At 41.7% G+C, this 20,724-nt stretch overlaps 1 protein-coding gene across 1 annotated transcript in view; it reads right to left on the minus strand.

The window, feature by feature from the left end:
• The window catches only part of LOC108726513 (uncharacterized), a 96,679-nt gene that overhangs the window by 40,096 nt on the left and 35,859 nt on the right, over window positions 1–20,724 (minus strand). Inside the window, 5 exon segments of the mRNA XM_018454126.1 lie at window positions 1,706–7,465; window positions 8,319–8,405; window positions 17,661–17,723; window positions 17,813–17,889; window positions 18,210–18,361. Of these exon segments, the coding sequence (XP_018309628.1) occupies window positions 1,706–7,465; window positions 8,319–8,405; window positions 17,661–17,723; window positions 17,813–17,889; window positions 18,210–18,361 (6,139 nt within the window).

Genomic DNA, 20,724 nt, shown 5'->3' on the forward strand with positions numbered 1-20,724 from the left:
CATCAGACGTAGCACCACCTAAATGACAACGTTGTAGCGATAGAAAACGCATCGTGTCGAATAGAATTTTGTGGGAGCTTTTCTCTAAATTCTTTAGAGTGGAATTTCATTCTAAAGACTAAAATCTCACTCAAGATTAAAAATTCTGCCATTCTTTAAAAAGAATGGCAAAATTTTTACTTTTTAGAGATTCCACTTCAAAGAATTTAGGCCCAGTTTCACAACTCACGGTTAACTCTTAACCGAGGTTCAACTTGTTTTTCATCTCTTTCCAATTCTAGAATTAGAAAGAGACAATGAATAAGTTGAACCTCGATTAAGAGTTAACCGTGAGTTGTGAAACTTTAGAGAGTTTAAAGACGATAAATTGCGTTGTCATCTTATTATTTCGAGGAAAGAGAGATCTCTTTGAATTACTCGATATAACGATGACAAGATTAAAGATTCTGCTACTATAATCGGCTCCAGGGAGCCGACGCGTGAACGACATGACGCAATTTGATAGCCTCTGTACCTCCATGTTGATATCCGTTATCGCAAACTGTCGCGGCTCATTATCCGCGACGCTGTCGCAGCGCCGCGAACACGAATGTTAACGCAATAATTTTCCACAGCGTCATTTTGATGAATCGATCACCGTCTCAAAATAAATGCCAAAATGTACGAGCAGCACGCGTGTCGATTGCGTGCCGGATTTATGTTGCGGAATATTAAATCCTGCTGCAGGCGCACCCGATACCACGGCACGTTAGGCAGAGAGCTGGCAATGAGAGGAAGGCTCGTAAACACGTATATTTGTTACAATATCACGTTAACTCGCGCGTTTCACGATACAACGAGATTTGTTATTTATACAAGACTGATCGTATCGTTGCGAGACGAGTTATTAATCGGATTACGGAATTGGAGCAATCTGGACCGTGTGATTATGATGCTGCACGACCTGCACCAACGTAAATAGATCGACGCGCTTCCGCTTTGCCGAGAACTAATCTTGCCTCCGGAGCCGTGCAGGAAAACAGTACTCAAGACAATAATGAGATTTCCGTTTCGACGTTACCGCTTGTCTCCCATATTAAGAAAGTTCGCCTACGATGTGATAGATGACTGAGACGATCCGACGAGATGACATTTATTGGAGAAATCCCCAATTTTTCGCTTTTCGACGATTTTAATCAAGAGTCGCGATGTTTTAAATTTTACAGTTCGATTTTATATTGCACGGAATTGAAGATGAGAAATTCGTGATATTCCAAAAAAAATATTTCAATTATTTCAATCAACTGCGAGATGAATATTACTTCATCGCGTTTTATCACGCGAAATTTTATATCGTTGTTTTCAGTCTCTTTAAATCACATTTATTAAAACGAGTTTGTAAAAAGGGACATTGCGCCGGGTAAACATTATAATAGAAGATTAATTATTTATCCTTCCTGCATTTTTTGTCCAACAGTCCTTTCATGTATTGTTGGCACCAGGCGGACAGATAAAGAGAATTAGCATAGTACCAAGAACGTTAGTGACGACAAACACTAAGGCATCTACGGACGTCGGACAAGATGTGCACGTTACGTTAGTGGTTGTTAAAAGGCGTCCCTTGGCGAGACATTCGAGAGTTCAAGACGGATTTGTTTGACTTCCGGGAACACGACGAGCAACACAGCAAACTCCATCGTCCATTCCATTCGCCGTAACTCACCGCCCTCGTCGTCGCTCATCGTGGAGATCTTCAGGAACTCCCGCAGATGTTTCGGCAGCTTCCGGACGTCCTGGAGCTCCTTGCCGTCTATTAAGAATTTCGCGTTGATCAGGGCATCACTCTCCTCATCCTCGTGCTCCGTTCCGCTCTCATCGAGATTGATCCCAAACTTGTTCAGCCGGTTGCGTGCCTTCTCGATGAATTCCTTTGCCATCGCGCTCATGTCGCCGTCCGCTTTGCGCTTGATGTCTTCGTGCGAGCTGATCTTCACGACTTTGTGGCTCTTCCGCTCCTGCCGCTCTAACACTTTGTGCACGTACTCGTCGTACATTCGCTGGCGAAATGCCTCCCCGTTCGTTGGTAATGCCGTCGGTCTCTTCACTTCAACGTTCTTACGCTGAGTCATCTTTTCAGTGGACATCTCACATTCGTTCCTCGGTGTCCTCGTCGACCGCGTTTTCGTGCAACGATCATTAATTTCGTCCTCGCGAGGCTTAAACGTTCCATTTTCCTCCGTTCTCGTCAAGTTTTCCTTCTGCGTGATCACGTGACGTTCTTCATGTTTAATACTTTCCGAGGATTTCTCCTCGTGGTGGTCGTTCTCATGACATACCTTCTTCAGAAACTGCCGATTGCCTATTTTATCGATCGTTTCTGTACGATTCTTTTCCATATTCCATGACTTCTCCTGCCAAGATTCTTTTTGAATTCTCGGCTCGCTTCGATAGATCTCTTTGAAGCATTTCTCCTCGAGACCTTGAGGTCCCGCTCGCTTATCTTTCCCACATTTTCCGTCTGTCATCCCACGGACGTCGATCGGAATTTTACGTTCGCGTTCGAGATTTATGCTAATTTTTTTCGAAGTTTCTTCGGAGATATCAGCGAGAGACGGTCTCCTCGTGTCATCACATTGTTTCGTTCGACAAAAGTGCGTTTGAAATTCCTCGAAAGCCTTTCTTTCCTCGTCTTCCGCTAATATCACGTTTTTTAGTTGATCTTCCAACAGTTCGATGTACCTCAGCTGCTGAGCGAAATATTCTTGAGGCAAGGAGCCCTTCTTATCGTCGTCGAGCCGCCGTGATGTTTCCGTCTGCAGCTCTTTCAGTTTATCCATGATCTCCACAGCGGCCACGTGTTTCAATTTCTCCGCTTCATGGTGTCCTCTTCGTGGTTCCAGACGACTTCTCGGCGGATTCTGATCGAAAATACTCGTTGTGTCGATGCACGATTTATCGACCGTGACCGCGCGCTTCGGCAACGGTGGTACCTCGAGTTTGTTGTCGATCAACGCCGGATTCACGTGCTTGCCAAGATCGGCTGCCTTCCTGAGAGGCGGCGTCCTCTTGCCAGTGGCATCCATCGATCGATCGGTAACGGTACCGTTCAGCGCGATCGGACACTTAATGTTATTCGCTAACAATCTCTCTGAATCGCGAGTTATCGCGTTGTTGTTCGCCAACGGTCGATGTCCAGCCTGGGCGGCGGAACGTGTCGTAATCTTAAGCCGATCAGACCGGGCCACGTGACCGTTCGGCTTATCGTCGCTCGATTCGTCATTCTCGCCCCTCGTCGCCGCCAAGAATAGCTCGTTCACGGTGGCGCTTCGGCGATCGTGTCTGGCTTGATTCAACCAGTCGCTCGGCCGAGGCTCGGCCTTGAAACATTCTTGACCCCTGCACCCAAAAGAGTCGCTTGTGGCGTCATCGGTTATCTTCTTCGTCTGCTGATCCGCGAGTGTATCGTTTCGAGGACCGTTTCGTTCTTCCTTGATGATTTCCAGCAGCCTGCTGCTAGAACTCTCGATCGTGCTGTCTCGATGACTTGCTCGAGTAGTCGGCTTAGGTATTTTCGAAATCGCGTTGTTGTCCTCTTTGGTCGGATGGATCTCAACTCGGTACTGCGGCAGAGGAACATAATGCGGCTGTTCCTCGCGGTAACTGTACCGGTTTAGGAACTTTCGGTGAAGGTCCAACAGGGTGTCGGCACTCGTGCGCACCTGCGTGGCCTGTTGCGACGGCGACAGGCACACCAGAAGCCTGGGGTCTGTTGTAGTGAGCGCACGCCACCGTGGTTCCCAGTTCTCCATCTCGTTTTCCGACTCTGACAACTCAATATTAATGCTTTTCGGCAACTTGGCCTGGTCTGAAACAGTGTTCGTATTGTCGTTAGCACGATGCCGCTCGCTATCGTCCGACGTTTTCGTTAGTCCGTGCCGTCGATCACTCACTCCATGCATAGAGTTTAGTCGGGCGTTATCGTGTGGATGCGTCGGCGCGTCACTCACAAACCTCTGTAGAGTCCGCAAACTCTCGAAGATGTTGAACTTGGGCGTAGTAATCTCGCCTATCACTTGCGGTCCATGTGGCATCGATAGAATCCTCTCAACGCAGAGCTTTCTGAGAGAAGGTGGTTGTCGCGACACGTCTTTCGCGGCTATCTCAGGAGTTTCTGAGACCTCTCTCTTCAATGGCACATGATAAAGATCCTTCACAGGCGAGTAAGGAACCGTCTGAGGCGATTTCGAATTCTCTCTCGGCGTCGTCTCATTTGCGGATCTTTCCGTGTTTTTCAGCAAGGTGAACTTCCGCTTCAGAGATTCTTCCACTTCGTCTTTCAAGTACTCCTCCTTCGTCTCGCGGACAATCGCGGTGATATCGGTCAACGACGCTTCCAATGGACGATGCTTTACGGTGTTCAAGGATGTGGTGCTGCTGGACGAGTCATGTCCTTGAACATCGATTAACTCATCCTCGAGCGAGGGACTCTCGCTCACTGGGACATCCGTTCTTTGAAAGCTCGCTTCGTCGTCGGACGAATTCCTCGTTTCGCTCTCTCGAGATGAGCTGCGCGTTTCTTCCTCGTGCTTCTTCTCGCGCCTCTCTTCGCGCTTTGACTCCCACGTCGAATACTTTGAATTGCGAAGGCCATCGCGCTGGTTAGCGCTCGTATTCTCCTCGTGTCGTTCGATTATTCTCGTCTCCGACGTCTCACTCTTCACTATTCGTTCGCGGTGAAAGCCGGATGTCGATTTCTCGTTCTTCTCAGTTTTTCCCTCGGGTTTCTTCTTGCTCTTTGAACTCGACGCACCCATCGCCGATTTGTCTCTCACCGAAAAATTCAAACGAGTATCTGATTTATTGCACCTCGGTGATTCGTGATTCACCGTAGAATCTTTCCTTTCCGAATTCGTGTGTCTCTCCTGACGCGAAGGAAACCGGCACACCTCGGCTTCACCCTCCTGCCGGCACGACGACGCGTTTTGATCATATGCCACCGGTGCAGCGGGCGTCGCAAGTTTCCCTTCCTCGCGGCGCGTTATTTCCGTGCTCGTCGTGCTTGCCAACGTGACGACGTGCATACCGGTGCCGCGCGAGCGTGACAGATCATCGTCGCGAATACCCGATGACGCGATCGATCGACCGCCCTTGGTCGAAGCTTCAGCATACTCGGCTGTCGGAGCGGTGTCGGCGCGTCTGACCTGATTTATACGGTCACGAATCTCATTAGCGCGAATGATTGTCGAGACGAGGTCACGCGAGCTTGAAAAATCTTCGCCATAAATCGCCCGACCGGTCCTCGACGTGCAAGAACTCTTGCAAGCTCCAGGAAGCTCCGGCCGTCGTGGCAGCCCGTCCGACGCTTCGCGACTCGCACACTTCCGCGCGGATAAATTCGTCGACTCGCGTTCGCGTCCGTCGCCGTTCACCGCAACAGACGTCTGATGAACCTTCGCGCCGTTCGAGATATAGTCTATTTCAGGTGGCGTCGGCGGTCTCTGAGGCTCGCGGCCGAAACTGGACGACCTCTTCGGTAGAGGCGGCGGTCGCTTCGCTTCCGACAGGGTTACTTCACTCGATGACGAATCCGAGGCTGAATCAACTCTGCCGTCCACTCGTGATACGTTGTGATTAACGATCGTGCGGGTCTCGATGGAATCTTTTCGAGGAACATCGCGGTTGTCTGATTTTGCAGGTGCCTCGACTGCCGACGAAAATTTATTATCTTCCGCTTTACTTACATCTGCGTCACTGATATCACTTACAGTCACAATACTTGTCACGTTTTCTTCTAGCTTTTCCGCTTCATTATTTTCCTCACCGTCTTTCGTAGTATCATTTTTCACAATCTCAATTTCCTCAACAATACAACGGTCCTCGAGGTTTAAATTAGCTTGCGTCGCATCTGCTAAAATTTCCAAAGATTCATTATTTAGGATGTCGTCCTTTGCATTCATTTTTTCGCTCATCGTTTCAATCGCAGGATCAGTGTCTTTTACTATTTCAGTTTCAGGACTCACGACGTTCTCAACTGAATTAGGCTTGACGTTTTCAATCTTATCGCAATTGTTCGCATTTATTTTTTCGCTCATCGTTTCAATCACAGGATTAATGTCTTTTGCTACTTTAGTTTCAGGACTCGCGATGCTTTCAACAGAATTAGGCTCGACGTTTTCAATCTCCTCGCAAGTATTTACTTTATCGCGTGAACATAATTCCGAAGTGTCTTTCTCCATCGTGTCAATCTTAATCTTAATATCGCATTCCGACTTCTCATGAGCCGATTCAATCTTCTCAGTATCAACCCTTATCGCTTCAACACCATCCGTCGATGTCATCCTCTCGACAGAATGCCTGTCCTCGCGCCGATATTTGCTGATTTCCTCGTTTATGAAATCTCTGATATGCTGTGCCTCGTCCTCCGATAGTCTTTCACCTTCCTCCTGTATAATGTCAAGAAAGCTGCTGGCGTAATGCGACGCCGACATCGCGCGCTTCCTCGTTTTCCGACGTGGCGAGCTAGCTGTTTTCTCGAAGGATCTGCTCTCTTCTGTCGTGAAGTCGTACGCAACTTTCTCGAGAGATCGCCCCTCATCCTCGATTACTTCTTCAGAGAAACTCGGCAGTTGGAGGTCCTCGATGAAATTTCGCAGCTTTTTCTCTACCTCTCTCGGCATCACCGTGGCCCACATTAGAGTCGGGGATTCCATTTCCGGTTTGGGAAACTTCTTCTGTGGCACGTATTGCTGCCCGATCCGATCCCTTGGCTTGAATTCCACGCGATCCTCGGAATCCTGTCCACCGACCGACTCTGCATCGGATTCGAATTCGACGATTGCTGACCCACAATCGGCCTCCGCATCGCTGTCATTGACTTCTCGGATCTCCAATCGAGTTTCATTCGCTTGCGAGAGCCTGGTCTTTGTACAACCAGAAAGCGGTTGTACCGATTCCACCGGTTCCGATACCGTCACTATCGTCGCTTCCTTCAACGCTCTGTTACCATTTCCGGTCTCCAAAATGCCCACCCCGGCGATGTGGCCGATCGTCGCTTCCAGAGGTAAACTGCTGACGGTCGTGATCTCGATTATCCCGGGACAAGATTCTGCCAGTTCGATCTTGTCAATTCGGTGCTTATCGTTCAATCGGAATCTGCATTCGTGATTCAACGAGGATCCGCCCCGATCCTCGTCTTCGGTCAGATCGACATTCTCCGGAACGGGATTCTCCGCGACGGAGTCGTTCGTCTTCGAGTTGTCGTCGTCATCGTCGCCGTTGTCGCGCTCGTTCCTCGAGGTTGGACGATTCTCTTCCTCGAGCTTCCTCTGTTCGGCCTTTCGCGAGGATTCCGTGACGTTCGTCGGTGGCTGAGGAGGTCGCCGTCGGTTCCGATTCCTGCGGCTGCGGTTACGGTTGCGCGCATTGCCCTGCGGCATCACGGCACAGTCCTCCGCGTCGGTTGCGTAATCCAGAAGATCGTGATGTCCTACGATGTCGCGAATTTGTGGAAAAACTAGTAGCGCACGTTCTCGCACGTCCTCTCTCTCTCTCTCGCCTTCTTTCTCTTCTTTCGTAGAATTCTCGGAAATATCGCGTCGCGGTCGTTTTACGGTAACTTCTCCGACCTTCTCCTTTCTGTTTCTCCTCGTTCTCTTTTATCTAATATCCGCCACGAGTTTTCCGACTCGGGATTTTTCTTACACACTCACGTACGTGCGTTTGACGCGCCCTTATTTTCACGTTTAAAGACGACGGCTCGTTACGATTTTCCCGCATCGTCCGGAAAGGAGCAACGGGATTTGAAAGTTTCTAAGAGTATTACGATGAAAAGATGTTACCGTACTGCATTTTGCAGAAAGTTACAGCTTCAATTTTTCCTACGAATTTCTATTGGACACGAAATGTTCCATTCCGACTTAAAGAAAAGATAGGAAAGATAAAATTAAAATAGTTTTTTTTTTTAGTCAACTAAAATTGTTTTGAAGATTTTGATGATTGTTCTTCAGTTTAAATACAATCTTGATTCTTTAACCATTCCAGCATGCATCTCAATATCCCCCAAATATTTCTGTTTCGGAATTCTCAAGGAAATTTACTATGCCAATTTTTAATACACCGCATACTTTACCTATATACGGGATATTTATTCGTATTCCAGTTTCCTTTTACGCGAGACAATTCGGCAGGCTTTTAGAAAGATCGTTCCAGACAATCGCAATCACAAGATGATGCTTGATGAAGAAAAGAAGGAAGAAGATATCGTACAGTATTTCATGCAGAAAGCGTGGTCCAGCCCAACATTCCTAAATATATAATCTCCGATAACAAAGCGCTCTTACCTTTCTTAGCGTCGCTTCGTTGCTCGCTCGGGCAGCTCTTTAGAGCACCGTTCTGATTGGCGTAGCTCTGCTCGACTTTTGTGTCATCTGAAAGAAACGGTTCGATGTTGCAATAGACAGCACGTATCATCTCTCAAAAACATTTCATTTATTAAAAACTCGCGATAGCAAAAAGTTATTAAAAATTCCTTAACATCTAAATAAATGTATGATGTTGGATGAAAGAATTTTAAAATTAATAAATTTTAGCAAAACGGTTTTACGATTTACGTCGTTCAGTCTCAACCGATGAATTCCTTCACACGTCACATTTTTATGACAGACTTCGCAGGAGCCTATCGGTTTGTGCCTTTCGCAACGGTACCGGTTAATCGATGAAAATCCGCGACTTTGCGAGTGCACGCACGAAATATGACGACAAACGTGAACCGTCGCACGTTGCCGAGGCACGAACGGGTGCGTTAAATTTAGGCGAGAATTCCAACGACGACGACGACGACGACGCCCATGTTAACCAGTCGCGATTCAGCGGCACAACCGCGACCTGTAGGATACGTGAATCGCGATTATGCACTGAGCCACACGAGTAGAACCAACGAAACCACCCACGAGATGCGCTCATGTCCCCACCCGTGTGGAGTCACGTGTTTCGTGCACGTATCCACGTCGATCCAGGTGAATTTGTATCACTCACACACGTGGATGATTACGCGACTGAACGAATGGGAACTTTAATACACCGTCATCGGTGTGTCGGTCGTACGGATCCAAAATTTTCAGGCTCTATCTTCCGAGAGATATGAGGAGCTTTCCAGCAAAGGACACTGATGACACAGTGTAACACAGTGAATCGTTACATCCTTGTTTGACAATTTTTAACAAAGATGAAATGATCACTAGGTCTGTTTTTATTGTTGCACTGAAGAAAAATACTAAATTTTAATAAATATTTGTTTGAATAGTTGCACTGTCGTCATGCTAAGCTCATTGCCTTTTCATAGACACTCTATTATTTCAAATTATAATTATTGAGCTTTTGGAGACTTTGGAATTTTAATTGTTTGAATAGTTCTAAGTAAATATTTATTAATGTAAACACATATATTTAATACTATTAATAATAAAAAATCAAACTACCATCTTTTTTTGTTGAATAAATATTTACTTACTGTAAGAAAATGTTTACTTATAATTAGTACTATTCAAAGAAATATGTATTAAGATTTAGTAAATTTTTTTCAATGTGCACTAAACTGCACTAAAATTATCTTTCTCGCTTTTGTCAAATATCAATCATATTATCTCACTGTAAGTTCAAGTATGTAGTATTAATCACAGAAATACTTACAAAACTGGCCTCTAGTACTGGCCAATATTGAAAGACAGTAATTAATTACTAATTTTAAATATCAAAAGTTGTTTTAAATATTAAAAACTGTTGTTCAATACTTTTAGTACTTTAAATAAGTAATTAATTACTGTCTTCCAGTAATTAATTAATCAGTATTAAACGAACCAGATTAGATTTCCAGAAATTAATTAACCAATATTAAGTTAACCAGATCAGACGGAAAGCAGACCTACTGTATCTCTTGTTCGGATGTTCCGCTCGAAGCTTGACTCGCTCCGGTACTTAGATGCGTTGACGTGGAGCACCGTATAAGCACTTGACAATTTTCCGAAAAATTCTGCAGAGAGAAACGTGTCAACCTTCCTCTTTTTTTTTCCTTTTTTTTTTGGAAAGCGCACGAACTCGGGATATTTATGGACGGTGATGTGCAACGTGCACGCACACAGACGCGAAACTGTAGCACGCATTAACGCTCGCACGGGGGTACATGAGCACGCACGCACACGAGTCTCCTCTCTGAATTCATGAATAGCGCCGCTTCCGAGTTGGACTTCCTTCCGAGCGTACAATGCCGGCGGAGTGACTCTGTCGCGCGAGCGCACCCATCTATTCTCCGCACTTTTCATTGCGTCACGGCAGTCGCGAACGGACACACGCGGGTACGTGGTAGTCGCACGAGATCCGGAAGTGACGAAACATTTTGTTTTTTTTTTCTTTCGAGCAAACGCCCCCGTATCTCGGTGTGCTGTCGCACGTAGCTAAAATAAGGATTCCGATTGGGGTTAAAGTCTTGACGATAGTCGTAAAAATCCACTACACGCACGCAAATACGCGTGCACGCCCTATCTTGCCGATGTTGTAACCTTGCAGTTACGCAACGAGTTGCCGCGCAATAAAATATATATCACATTAATTGCAATGGGATCGAAGAAGCTTACGCGGTAGGGATTGGGCTGTCACGGACAAGACACGAACGCGATGAAAAGGGATGAAAGTCGGGGATTAACTGCGACCACGCAGTGCTATCGTATAATCCTGCGACTTTTTGAAAAGGCAAACAAATGTTTTCCCTCAGTCCATCTCATAGAAAAAGTGGTTCTGAAACATTTAAAAGTTTAGCTAGACACAGATCTGAAAATGGAGATGAATATGACCGAAAAAAATTAGAAACTTATGAATAAAAAATTCAATAAAAAAAATTTTTTGCTTAATCTCTGGAAGTTTTTTTACTCGCGAGTAAAAAAACTTTCAGGGACCAAGGAAAAGAACTGTTTTATTGAGTTTTTATACAAAGTTCCTGATTTTTTTATTATTTGAATCATTTTTATCTCTACCTGAAAATTTTGTTAGAATCATCAAAATAATTATGTAGAACGCTCAAACTGATTGCTAGAATATCAAAACTTTTTGCAAAATTGTCATCAACGATTAAGCATTTTAATTAATAATTATTATTATATTACAATAATTTATTAATAATAATTGAATATATAATTAATAAAAATTATTAACAATAATTATTATAATAATTATTTTGATGATCCAACAAAATTATTATCAGATTTGTATTTAGCTAATTTTTCAAATATTTCAGCAAAACTTTCTTTCCGTGTCAACCCTGTAACAATTAATACAAACAGTCATTTTTTCAATCTACGTAAAATTACACAAAATCTCTGTAAAAATCTGACTACCACAGGAAACGAGACCTCTTGGAGGAAAATTACGGCGACGAATTTCCCTGGGGGAAAATTAGAGGGAACGTTTCGCGCGAGCAACTTCCAGCCGGGGCGACGGGCCCATTGGCCACGGGCACGTTAATACACGCGATGGGCGAAATGGGTGTGCCGTCATGCCCCGAAGGTGCCAAGCCCACGTTTCCGCGGTTCGCGTCTTCCATCTTCGTCCTCCACAACTGCCCTGCGCTGCGCCCTTTTCGTCCTTCTCGTCGTCCGACCGTGAACTCCCTCACGACGAAGGATTTCCTTCGATCCGATCGCCACTGTCGTTCGTCGCTTGCGCAATCGACCAGCATGACATATTTTATTGCCCGACGACTCTGTCCGTTGCATAATCGATCACCGGCGTCACGCTCCGCGTAGATTCGATGAACTATTTCAAGATGCCCTTGCATTTGGGTTTTATACGGAAAGAACAGTTTTGCTCTAGAGTACCTATATTGAGTAAATATTTATTTACTTACAGCAAATACATATTTATTCAATAATAAGAAATGGTAATTAAACCAAATTAATGATTCTTGTACTAAATATATCATTATATTTAGTAAATATTTAGTTGGCACCATTCCAACAACTGACTTACTAAAATTTAGTATTTCTTTTTCAGTGTAAAAATTTGAAGACACAGATCTGAAAATAATTTTGTTAAACTAATTATGTAGGACACTCAAACTGTTTACTAGAATGTCAAAACTTTTTACAGCATTCTAATGTTCATCATGTTTGAATTTTATATTATTTTGATGATTTAACAAAATTATTTTCAGATCTATATCTACCTAAATTCTTAAATACTTCAACAAAAAATTGTTCTTTTCGTATATCAAGCGCGATTTTTTCATAAAGATTTTTTATCGTTATTTTCAACTATCCTAAAAAGCTACGTCGTAATTGTTATGTAATTATATAAATATTAAAATAATAACAATATTTATTTAATATAATAACATATATATGTATATTCCTAGTTAAAAACAAAAAGAAACTTCCAAATTATACCAAAATCAGTTTCCGATAGTGCGGTGAAATTTATTTACTATCGATCGATTTTGACTGTCTAAAAACAAGCACAGTATTTTGTACAGTATTTTTCATGTAGGCAAACGATTACCCTAAATATCTAATGCGTAGCTTGTTCGCGTTACGATAAAGGAACAATTTCCGTTCGTACAAGCCCGCTCACAAACGGGGATTGCTATTTCCGGCGGCGCATTGTTCGATAGAGGCTGCGACTGGGACTTCACGACGTAAATCGAAAGCCGTTCCATCGGCCATAATATCGGCGGATAAATGTCAGAGCACAAAAGATTGTAGCGAAGAAATTATTATGGTGATTTTGTCGATAGCGTCATTAACTTGAACAAATATCGCTCGATATTGTCGTCGTTAGAAAGCTCATACAGAGAACAATAATACTATCTAAATATTAATAGCCATGTATCACCATTTGCAAAATATAAGGGAGAAGGTCACAGCTCTCTTTATGATCGAGTTTCATCATAATAAAATTTGAAGCGCGTTCACGAATACGACACTTGAGTTTATTAACAGGCAGCGTCGATAGCACTTAGGACTCTCGTGCATCCTCTATTTAAAGAATCGGATGACCCTCGAAAAGCGAACGTAATGACGCATCGCTAATTGCACTATCTCGTTCGTCGCGAGAGCGCAAGAACAGCCCATAAATGACGCTTGAATTTCAGTGGCAAGAAGAGCACTGTCGCGAGTTGATATTAACGCAAGTTGGATTGATGATTGGAGAGAAACTTTGGTCATTACTGGACCATGAAATTCACAACTGATTAAGCTCAAATCACGTGTTTACGCGAAATCTCGATCAAGATTTATAATATTCAGTTATGTTTCTTAAATAGCATTTACTCGTCCTCAAAATTTTACGAGAATGCTATAAATATTTATACTGAGAAAAAAAATCGAAATATTCGCAAGCAAATATACTACATATGACGTTTTTTTCGATATTTATTGATTATAGAAATATTAAACTGTGATAACGAAATATATATTTTGTAAAATATGTGCATCTCATTAACAACAAAAAAAAAATGAATAGTTTATTTGCTAGAAATAAAATTTTATTTCGCTTTGTTCAAATAAGGATTTATTTCAGTGAAATAAACATTATATCTCAAATAAATTTTTGAGCGTTTTTTTTCCTCAGTGTAGAAATGCGTGCTTTTTCCGATACGTTTCGACGTTAAATCGCTTTTTCCGATATGTTTCGACGTTTTCTAAATCTCTTCCCAAATTGAAGTTAATCGCTACCTACCGTTCCGCGTTTCGACATCGAATACGTTCGAGCTCTCGTTCGGTACTCGGTCGCGAGGAAAGTCCGAGATTTCCTCGGTCTTTACGAGATTATCGAATTCCATCCTCCCGGCCTCGCGACCTTCGCCCTCGGGTCTCAATCCTTCTTTCCATCGTTCGACAGATGTTCCCGAGCGCTCCACCTCATCCTTGAAGCGAACAGTTTTGTTCTCGCGCGCGGGGGACACTTGTACGCCGTGTCGACTCTTCAGGATCGGCGCCCTGACGAACAAATCTATCATCGTGCGCTCGATCTTCAAATGTTCCTCGACGATACGGTCCAGGGTGTCTGCGTACGATCTGCGATCGTACAGATCATCATTTTCACGGATCGAGCTCCGAAACCCGTTGGGACTTTCTAGATGCTGATATCCATTAGTTTCGGGTCCCGCAGGAATCGCCACGGTGTTCATCCGCCTGAAATCAAGGCTGTTCAACTTGTTTTCGAAGTTCTGCCGAGTCTCCGTGTTACGGAAGCACGGCGGCGGGTCGATGAGGAACTTCAGCGCTTCCAGGTGCTCATAATATTCACGCTCGAGCTGTCCGGCCCTTCTTCCGGCGACGTTGACTTCCTCCCATCGTCCGATGTCGTTGCCTTTTGACGTTTCCACACTTTTCGCAGGGATCTTCCTCTTCCTCTTCAGGTGGATTCCATTAGCCGTCTTGGGGATTCCCACGCTCTTCGATTTGATCTCATCGTTAGTGAGCTTCCTTGGTTTCGTACGGATCTCGTGCTTGTTCCTAGTCCTCGCGAGTCCTCGCCGTTTCCACGAAGCGCTGAAGCTACGTATCGTGGTTAAAAATCGGGCGTTGGACCGCGACGAAGTCACCTTTTGCGGACCTTCGAAGCGACGATGATGAGGTTGATAACGTTGACGACGCGTGGGTGGTCGTTTCGTCATCACCAGTGGATCCGTCGTCTCGCAATTGCGTTGTCGCGACTCGTGTCGTTGATTCAGCGTTTTGAGACACCGAATACAATCGAAAAGCTTCATCTTCATGGAGGATCATTAATTTTTCAATTTGTCACCTTTATCGCCACTTCAATCGAGCTTCATTAATTATCATTGAGCCAACGTGTCCACGCTGAATTTACTTTCATCGCGTGATTTGTCACGACGAGTTCATCCAGCGCGCCCTTTCTTTCCTCATTACGCAATTGCATGCGGATTCATTAAACAGCGATTCGCGACCATTGTACCGTCGGATAATACGCGCATTGTCGACGATCGCCATCATTCACAGGCATCCCCGCTGTTGTACGCGTTTCCTGATTGAACACTCATCGACATTGCCCTGTATATTTGCTTGAGCATTCAATAAATTATCGATCAAATTGATAAAAAAAATTTACACGAGAAATTACATTATCATGATAAAGCGGAGGATCAGGGGATTGATCGCGTAATTATCAACAGTCTTACACTTTCCGTATCTCCTTGCGTCTAAAATTTTCAAATATCTTCGCGCCGAAAAAAAATTACGTGATTACTCAGATCTGCAAATTTTTATCACAATTATGATTATATTTATATGAGTCGTGATTCTTTTTCCAATTTATACATTTATACTATTTTATCTCATTTTATAGCCCACTTTTAAATATAACAGCTTCATTCTGGAGCTTTGCCAATAATCATGGACTGTCACACTTTTTCTCTAACATTACAGAAATTTATCCATTGAAACCATTTTCTTCTGATACGGACTCATATATGAGGATCAATTGCACTTTTTTTACTGGGGGATAAGTTCTTAATGAAGAAATGTTATCAAAGCATGGCTTGCGAATGCATGTATTCTAAATTTTTGTACATAAGTGTTTATCCACTGAGGATGGTTCAGTGTGAACCGAAACATTTGGGTTTTAATTTTGTGTTTGAATTGGTCAATACATTAAATGTAGTATTGTGCACTGACATCGTGCTTAGCTCATTGTTCTGTATTGTCTCTTATTTTAATTCTCTGAGTTTTTAAATATTTGATTCAATTACAGGGTTCACATTTCACTTTTCCATCGATGACGTCTTCCGGAAAATCAGGCGATCGATCCCCGATCCTCGATCACAAAAAGCCGAAAATCTTGGCGATTCCGGTGCTTATTTTCGAAATAAGCGAAACTTTGAAACTCAATTGCTCGGCGCGGCGCGCTCGACAAGCTGTTCCCCGATACTGAACGAGAAAGGTGGGTCCGCAAACGGCGGCCCAGTGAAGGAAGAAGAGAAGAAGAAGAGGGTCGCCTCCTCGACGTAGGGTCTTCCCGGAGAGTCAAGGGTGCGCCCGCACGGAATTGCAGCGTGTCGTTGTAGTGGCAGGTGTACGCTCGTGTACATGAGAATGTACGTGCGAGCCGGGGACAGGTGGGTTGTGTGTGCGTGAACAACGCACGCACATTCGACGAGCGGCGTGGGTATGCCCCTGTCTGGATGCGCACTGTACCGCGACGACGAGCGGGCAATTTGGAGAAAAGAGCCAGTAATAACGACCAGAGTGGGATGATCCGTGTACATTTATGGTCCGTACACGTCATACATTATGGACTTATTAGGCTCGTTATTATCCAGTCATCCGAGGATCGGAATAAGCCGCTAATTATCGGCGATTAATTGGACGAAATAAAAATCTCTAATAGTCATCTCTAATCTCCGGCTTTCGAAATCGATATCTCTCGATGATTATACGAAGATTCCTGAGATATTTATTTCAACCATAGCTTTTTTCGTTTTTCTAGGTACATACATAAATATTTCTAACCCCTACACCTAATTTTATTGGAACCATAAAAAAAATAACTTTTTTAAAATTCAATTCAAGACACTATAATAAGTAATTCATACTAAACAATTAAATTTTTCAAAATTTCGAACATATTTATTTTTCCAACATATATATTATTATGTACATCTGATCTCATCTGATGTCGATAGAATTAAATAATTTCAACGGACATGTCTTCAAGTTTGATGTACATTAAAATAGTCTGAAGGGGTTAAAAAGTGAAAAATTGATTGAATTACAAAAATTCGTTCCCTATCGGTTCAATTGGAAGACAATTTTAATTATTCCTGTTTTTCTCCTATAATAATTGCTAGACATCGATAAACGGCAACGCATGAAAAGCCAGACATGATTAATTCGACTAACCAAAACGTCACCGACGCTAACTTCGGTTTCTGCGGTTGTCGCGCATAAAGGAACCGGTCGCCATTGTTCGCCGTTGAGATCATCGGAGATAATTAAACTACGCGCATTGTACGCTCAGTTAACTGGCAGGATTATTGTGCTCGATCAAACATCGGCGGTCATGCGTGGATAATTTCTGGGTTCTCCGACGTAACGCGATGCAGGAACGAAAACGATCGGAGTCGTAAGTTCTGTATTTGTTAATTATTAAATGTGTCAACGCGCGTTAATTGTCTTGTGGTACATTAATATTCTAGAGATTATTTATTAGTATCGCAATTGCGATACTCGCGCGATTGCTTTATAAATTAATTATGTTACTGAAATTATTTCGATTACTAGCGCTGCAATTATAAACATAAAAGGATAGCCGTGTTAAAAATTTATTGAAAAATAACGATTTGGTCGACGTTTTGATACCACCTGAGATTAATCGGGAATCGATATCGAACGCGGCGGATTATTGTTCAAACAGCGATTAAATTGGAAAGTGCTCGTAAATTCGACGCTATATTATATAACTTAATTAATCATGAGCTTATTCGACGCCATTCGTCAAAAGTTTCTGTCAGATATGGTTTGTAAATTGTTAATTACCGTACGCTTGTATCGAACGTTCCCCCTTGTCAATCGCGTTTTACAAGTAAATACAATTTTCAATTATGCTAAGAGCCAGTGTTCCATCACTAGCAGAACAATACGAAAATTGATGTTTACATAAGGAAACAGAGAACTTACTGACAACATTCCTCTCCGACTCCGTTCGTGTGCGCGTTGTCGTTGTGGTTCTAGTGGTGATCTCTGCGGCACACAAATGACAGAATTACGATTACTTCCTTCTCATAAGTGAGCGAGGGATTGATCGATCGGTTCTCGCAGAGAATACCTACTGTTCTGGGTTTCGGTAGTGGTGTTCTCTTGCAGACTGCTCCTGTAGATTCTCCTCTTCGGCGAGCCGATATTTTCTCTGCGACAAAAAAATAGATAAATTAAAATAAAATTTCTGGTTGAATTATACTGACAATAACACAACAATAAAATTATACTTTATTATACTGAAAAAAATTTCTAAATCTAAGTAACTTTTTTCTTGAATATTATAGTTGTTCCAAGTAACATTTCTTTATAGTAATATACTTGTTGCAGGTAATATGTTTTATACATTTAATAAATATTTATTTACAGTAAGGAAATATTTATTTGGAACTATTCAAGAAAAAAATTACTTAAATTTAAAAAATTCTTTTTCAGTGTACTACAAAGAATCTAAATATTTCGATCACTTACTGGTTGAGACCGAGTTTTAGCTGCTCCCCAGAATTACGTAACAGAGCGTGCGCCTCGCTGTTGGTCAGATCTCGAGTGCTTCTTTCGTTAATATTACTGATCAGATCACCCTCTCTCACCCCCTGTTGAGCTGCCTTGCTTCCCGGATTCACCTAAAACAGATAACCGTGTACGTACGGTAAAAAAAATTTGGTAACGGTACTAAGAATTAATGAGTTATGATCGCTTAACACAAATTAATATTAATGCGAGTAAATACGATTTAATTATATCGTAAATCGCCGAGCGAGTTATCAAACCAGAAAAGTGATTGAGAACCACTGCAGTCCATCAGTGCGCCTAAAGGCAGGCAACTTCTCAGACACGCGACGCTGTCTGAAAGCGGCCGTACAGGCGAAGCGACGACAAATTACCGTCACGGTGGATCAAAACACGATGAAATATAAATGCCACAGAATATTTAAGGATGTGTCTGACATACAATCGTTGACAAAAGTCTCACAAATTCGAAATATTTGCACAACTGCGCCACAAACGTGTAGTAAATCTAGTGATAACTTATGTAAATGGTACACTGTTAAATCTATAGTGTCAAATTTAACTTAACGTGAGTCGCCACTGCTCTGCTCCTACTAAATATATCGTTATTTTTTACTAATACGGTAATTAAATTTGACACTATATCGTGTCATGATTGAATAAGAGCAGTGGCGACTCACGTTAAATTAAATTTGGCGCTATAGATTTAACAGTGTAGATAATACAATATATTTATTTTTAAAAAGTTATTTTTGCCGCACTTACATAGTCTGCCAATGATTGACGCAAAATTATTATGAATAATAATTTCTCTGAAACCGTGTTGTAAAAATTAATCTAATTTTGCAAAAAGTTCCAGTAATTTAGGATCTATACGTATAAAAGAAATTAAATTTTTGGTACTATTTCTTCAATACTTTTATTACTAATTACATTCGACAAAGTTGCGTTTCTCGTAAGAAAACGTCTCTTATAGAACTTTAATACTGGCCAATTAATCATTTATTTTCAGTATTAAAAATACTATTAATAATATTTTTAATATTTAAAATAAGTTATTAACTGGCCAGTATTATAAATATTAAATTTTTATAATCATCATAATTAAAATAATAATTACTCTCTAATGGTTAGTAAATCTACTTGAAATTTTTTTTGTATATTACAGATAACAGAGGAAGAGTTTCCCGAAGTTTCATCAATTTGGTATTATTTTTGGAATAGCTCAGATACATCCTTAAGATAAATATTATAATATATATGGTACAAATATATATTTATATCATTTATATTATAATATTATATTAAATGATACAAATATATATACTTGTAGCATTATAAAATTATTAACTTTTTCATAGCAAAAGCGTCCGTATATATTTACTAACACACACTTTTAGAGATCTATTTTTTAAATCTTACAAATTTTTATTGAATAACATTTGTTATAATTCATTATTTCATTATATTCTTTGCCTTAAAACGTGACACTATTTCAGCGTCATTATAGGTTTTCTATCCTGCAAAGGTTAAAAAAGTGGCGGATTACTTAGTTAACTCATAGATTTAATCACTTAACTTGATAATGAAAAAATTATATTTTTTTTAGCTATGATCAGTCATTAAACTGATGGCTTTGTAGTGATAACTTTAATAGTTACACACTACGAAATCATTTAAATTAAAAAAAAATTTTACGTTGTCGTCAGATTGATATCTGTTTCTATCAATATATTGTAGTTTAATTTTAATTTCGATTTAACTAATTCGTTATCTTTTTCTAGTTCTAACCCATACAACACGCATGTCCAAAAATAAGACACAAGATGTCTTGAAAACATTAAAAAAATGTCTCTCTTAAAGATATTTTTTTTAAGACGTCTTATATCTCGAATTTGGACTTTTTATTGTCTGGAAAGAATTAGAAAAAAAAAAAAACAATAAGTTGAACCGAGATTAAAGTTAATCTACATTAGTAGAAATAAGTATAAATCTAACAAGTTAACTAGAGAGTGGAAAACAGGCCCTTGTAAAAATCGCATCGTGTCGTGGATAGTCGAGCTTTCTGTTGACATTGCAATGACAAAATTGAACGAAGGATTCATAACGAATTTCTTAAGATAAATCTAGAAAAATTAACTTTCTACCGGCGACGTCTCACCACGTATCGAGTTGAGATTTAAGTCACAAACGCTTAAGATTCTCACCATGCTGTCGCACTTCCGTTGGCCGGATGCGACTCGGAACTTCAACATCTCGAAGAACTCCTTCGCTCGATACCCTCGTGGTTGACAAAACGCTACCGCGATACGTGAAAATAGCTAGACAAGAAGGCTCGTTCCGATCTTGCTCCTTTGTCACCACAGAAACTTTTATCGTCAAACGTCGTCAGCTTTAAAACGTTCAACTTCTTTTATTCCGTCTATGAAACAAACGGCGCGTGTGTGGTTTATTTACTTTGTAATCTGCTTTTGCT

Source organism: Mycetomoellerius zeteki, unplaced genomic scaffold (assembly GCF_001594055.1).
Source record: "Mycetomoellerius zeteki isolate Tzet28-1 unplaced genomic scaffold, Tzet1.0 scaffold426, whole genome shotgun sequence".
Lineage (NCBI taxonomy): Eukaryota > Metazoa > Arthropoda > Insecta > Hymenoptera > Formicidae > Mycetomoellerius > Mycetomoellerius zeteki.